The 5,180-nt window shown below is 46.0% G+C and overlaps 1 protein-coding gene across 2 annotated transcripts in view; it reads right to left on the minus strand.

Annotated features, from left to right (window-relative positions):
* The window catches only part of SH3D19 (SH3 domain containing 19), a 153,820-nt gene extending 148,895 nt beyond the window's left edge, over positions 1-4,925 (minus strand). For both annotated transcript variants that reach the window (XM_014455834.2, XM_014455829.2), the window contains exon 1: positions 4,573-4,925. In XM_014455834.2, coding sequence (XP_014311320.1) covers positions 4,573-4,660 — 88 coding nt within the window. In that variant the 5' untranslated portion in view covers positions 4,661-4,925. The remainder of the gene's footprint in view (positions 1-4,572) is intronic.
* Positions 4,926-5,180: the final 255 nt, after the last annotated feature.

Genomic DNA, 5,180 nt, shown 5'->3' on the forward strand with positions numbered 1-5,180 from the left:
TCCCCTGCAGGCCTGGTCCCCCCCAACTGCCTTCCCTTGCAGGCCTGGTCCCCCCCAACTGCCCTCCCTTGCAGGCCTGCCTGATCACCCCCAACTGCCCTCCCCTGCCAGCATGGTCGCCCCTAACTGCCCTCCCCTGCCGGCCTGATCGCCCACAACTGCCCTCCCCTGCCGGCCATCTTGTGGTGGCCATTTTGTGTGAGGGCGTGATGGTCAATTTGCACATTACCTCTTTATTATATAGGATTGTTTTAAAAATAATGAATGGAAGCAGAGAAGATAGTAAGAGGTGATCCAAGAAATGAACCAAGACAATCTGGTTCTCTTATGCTCAACTCCAGTTGATAGTCATCATGGACTACTTTTTATACCTATTTACCTTCTTTAAAGTGTATTAGTCTTACCTTCCCTAATTCCCTGTTTTATATATCTCTTTGTATTCCCTGTATTTTCTACACCATTTTGCATATATAATATTGATGGGGATAAAAGAACTCAGCGAATGCAGGATTTTTAATGTGTAAAACAATGTGTAAATCTATATATATAAAAGCCAAGTGACCAGAACGACCAAAACGACTGGTCGCTATGATGCACACTGCGGTGGCCAACCGGCCTATTGGGGCCCCAATCAGCTCCCCCCAGCTCCCATGGCCCCTTCCCCCAGCTGGCCATGCCCCCGATCGCCCCCCACCCCCTGATCAGGGGCGGGGCCGGCAGCCAACCTCCCACGTCCCCCTCCCCCCCACTGGCCTGGCCCCTATCAACCCCCATCAGGGCAGGCGACCGGACCCCACCCATACACAAATTCGTGCACCAGGCCTCTAGTATATCTATAATTTCCATGGGACTTATAATAATTTTGTCAAAATAAATTGGACAACTTTGAAATTCTAATAGTAAAAATGGTAAGATGATAACCCAGAAGGATTAATACAGTTTTCAAAACTAACTTATTAGAGCCACAAATTCTCTGAGCCATATGTTATATAAAGCAACTCAAAGAAACTATAGTTTATGACTTGAAACTCACAGTAGAGGTAACTTAGGTGCAGTTATACCTAACTGTGATATTTTAGATTAAGTATTCAACATTTCTGAGTCTCAATTTACTGATCTTTAACACGGGAATAAATAATAAAATCTATCCTCTTTCCTCTCAGTGTCTTTAAGAATCAAGTTAAATGAGGCTACGAAAGTCCTTCCCAAGCAGGAAAAAACACACAGATGCAAAGTATTTCTAAATATATAACAAGGAACATGCATGTATAAACGTGTGAAGCATTAATATCAATGGACTATTATTAACAGCCAGCGGGATAGTTTGGAAAAACATGAACTTTTAGGTTGGAAAGACCTGGATTCAAGTTCTCATCCTGCCATTTACTAGCTGAGGGACCTTGTGGATGTTGCTTAAACGTATTTCTGAGCCTCAGTCTTTTCAATTATAAAGTGGAGAAAAAATAATACCTACCTAACAGGGTATAACGTGTAAGAAGCACCTGGTTCATGGTAAACACAACAAATTTTATTCTGTGCCCTTATACTGACAATATTAGTTATTTTACTCAAGACACATCAGAGAAGTTACATCAGTCCTTCCAGAGTTTACCATTAAGACATCAACATATAGAAAGACTACATTTATTTAGTTTTTATTAAACTCTATTAAATGCCTACCACTCTTCCAGGTGATTAGGAGAGGATCTAGAACTTTATATTCCCTGCCCTGTAGATCAGTCAGAGGTTCTCAGATCCGGTTGACAGTCTCATGAAAGCTACATCGCCTCTCTCCAAAGAAAGTTACAAAACTTGTAGGAGACAATACAAGAGATACAGGAGAATATCTTCATGACCCAGGGGTAGGGAAAGCATTATAAAGGGAGAGTGAGGAGAGGAGGAACACTCTAAAGAAAAAGATTCATAAATACACCTACATTAAAATTGAGAATTTCTACATCAAAGAGACCATAAAGAAAATTTCAGGAATAAGCCACAGAGTGGAAGATATTTACTAGTACAATACATACAATTTAAAAAAAAAAAAAAGGTGAGATTCCTGTGTAAAGAACTTCAACAAATAATAAAACATGACAGGCCGAAAGTGCGATACAGTGTTTATACAATGAAAATAAACTACAGCTGCATGTAATAATATGGGTAAATCTTACAAACTTAATATTGAGTGAAAAAAGCATGACACTAAAGAATAGGTACAGGATGATTCCACTCATGAACTTGGAAAATGGATAAAATGAAATAATATTGTATAGGGATGCATATGCACATAAGGTAAAACAGTACAGAAGAACAAGGGAATAATTATCACAAAAGTCAAAAAAGCTGAGTGACAGGGATCAGAGCCTGCTTCTAGATTGCTCACAATATTCTTTCTTGACTTGAACACAGGTTACCAGGGTTTTACAGGCACACTGTTTCATTGAATTTCAATTACTTTATTGTGCTTCACAGATGTTGCATTGAAGGGAAGGGAAGACTCTCCACCAGCAAAAAGATACGACTCGCTTTATTGCGGTGGTAGAACCAAACCTGCAATATCTCTGAGGTATCCCTATCTTTTATAATTTGTAAGTTTTATATGTTATTCTGAATGTACACTGCAAAAATAAACAAATACACGTCCACCACCACACCTAAAGCTAGCAGGGAGAGAAGGAGTTCAGACTCCTTCGAGCCCCTAAACACCAAATTTATGGTGTCAAGCTACACGAGATCAAAGAAAAAGAAAATCTTTAGAATGTAAAGTGGTGGGGGAAGAAGGGAGTGATGAGAATAGGAAAAGTCCAAGACTGGAAAGGGATCTTTAAGCCTCTGGGTCAGTTCATACTCTCACTTGGAGAGAGAACTTGCAGCCCAGACCTAAGGAACAAATGCCCAAGCTTGGTAAGGAATGCGATGGTGTCTGAAAAACATAGTAACTAGTGCGGGGATGGAGCAGCACAGCTTGTAAAGAAATGTAATCTATTAAATAATGTATCCCCAAAGAAAGAAGACCAGTAAGCTGAACCTTCTCCCCACTCCTTAATACCTCCTCCCTTCACCCTTAAATGGTGAAAAACTACAAACAACAATTTCTGAGTGAAAAAGTATACCATGTCATGTCTCAGCAAAATACTATCACAAAACTTAGAAAGGCCTCTGTCAGCCTTGGGAAATTAAGGAACTGGTAAAAACAAGTTACAAAAACGCCACTTCCACTAGCCTTGGAATAAGTGCACTACACCTGGATTATATCTAGTCTGACCTCCAGTATCGACAGCTCTTCACAGTACAGTCCCTCCTTAGAGAGAGTGAAGCTTTTGCTGAATAGGACTCCAAGGGAGCCTACACTGTTCCATGGAAGTACACCTTTGTAAATTTTTTAATTGTATTCCTGCAAGAAATATTTACTTATTTTCCATTATTTCATGAGGTCTGGATTTATACTGAACAAAACTATCATTTTCCAAACGGGTGGTGTCAATTGGTTATTTTGATTTTTAAAAAAGTCCGAGTAAGGGGCATACGGAATTATTTTTAAGTTTCCAAGGGTATGAAGTTGATCATTTCCTCATACTACACTCAAATTCTTTCTTTTCATTCTATTTTCTACCTGCCGTTTGTTCCCCCACAGACCCATAACTTCTCTTTAATTTCTCCACGACTTGAGAAAGAGGCTTTCTAAAGAGGCTTTCATGAATGTTTTCATCTCCACCTTTCTCCCTTCTTTAGCTCCCTTTTGCAGTCAATTCCCTAGGTTTGTTCTCTCTTTTTAGATAACTGGCTTATCCAGTTGGAACCAAAGGCCAAAGAATTCCCTCTCTATTATGTCTGATTGAAAAGCTGCCGGGGAAGAGAGAAGGGGTGTGGATCTGTACTTAGTCACTCTTACACTTCTGCGGCAAACTATTGACCCGTGCTGCCTTTGTGCACCCAAAAGAAGTCATTTTAGGCCCAGAAATGATTCTCAGTCCAAATGGATCGCCTTTTGGAATGCTATATTCTGCAGCATTCACAAAATAACTCTAAAGCCAGCCCTGTAGAAAATTGGTGCGCTCCGAAGGAGGTGGGGGCAGGGAGGAGAGTCGCAGGTCCGAAGTTCAGAGACACTGAAACCAGACTAGACAACTAGCGCGCGGGTCGACCTGGTGGCGGCAGCCCAGGCAAAACTATCCGGGGGGAGCATCCCCCACGGGTCTCTGACTCATCCAGAGATAAGTCATCACCTGGGCCACAAGGTCCAAGGCAACAGCTCCTGGATTTAGTGTGCCCATGGAAAATTTGTAGTTTTGGCTCCTGGGCCCTAGCAGGTAGAGAGAGACCCGTGTGCTTTTCCTCGGGCTCCGCCCCGAAAAGTGAGGATGAGGATGGAAAAGCCATTCTCCCTCTCTCATCTCCAAGAGGTGCGGGGTCCCATCCTGGCGGGGTGAGCTGGTGAGGGAGCCACCGCCTTCTAGGGCAGGACCTGAGCGGCCCCAGGGTGTCCAGCTCTCGGTCCTGCTCCCCCCCCCCCCCCTTGTGTCCCTTCCCCCCCACCCCCACCCCCGCCTCGTGCTCCCCACGCCCCCTCACCTGCAGCCGAGTGGCCCGAGAGCGCCCGGCCCCGGGCGCGGCGCCCCAGCTCTTCCTCCTCGTCCTCCCACCGCCGGCCCTCAGCCATGGGCGAGGCGAGGCGCAAGGCGCAGCTGCGGGACGATGGACGAGCCCCGAGGGCCCCCACGCCAGCTCCCTCGGGGCCTGGAGGAAGGCCCCGGGGCAGAAGTGGCAGCGCCTGGGGCTGCGGACTCGGCTGCCTCCGCGGACTCCACCTGCAGCTGGCGGGGCAGCGGCGGGGCACCCGCGCGATCCCGGTTCCCCGCCTCCTTCCAGCAGCGCACCCGGCCTCTTTCTCCCAGCTTTCGCTCTCCCACTCTCTTCCCCCTTCCTCTTTCCCTTCTCCGCCCCTCGGACTTGGAGCCAGGGACCGGGGCGGGTTCGGGCTGGGCCTCGCCTCCTCGGGGAGGGGTCACCCGCCACTGAGGACGCCCCACAGCCACACACGCTGGAACCACCTGCTTGCAGGACCCAAACAAACGCGTACAGAATCAATAAACAGGGGTGGGGGGAGGTGGCCTGGCCTCTTCCTGACCTTTCACAGTATTCCGGTGTCAACAGGAAACCCATTTGCTTGACACTTAAAC

Source organism: Myotis lucifugus, unplaced genomic scaffold (genome assembly GCF_000147115.1).
Source record: "Myotis lucifugus unplaced genomic scaffold, Myoluc2.0 scaffold_1, whole genome shotgun sequence".
In the NCBI taxonomy this organism is placed as follows: Eukaryota; Metazoa; Chordata; class Mammalia; order Chiroptera; family Vespertilionidae; genus Myotis; species Myotis lucifugus.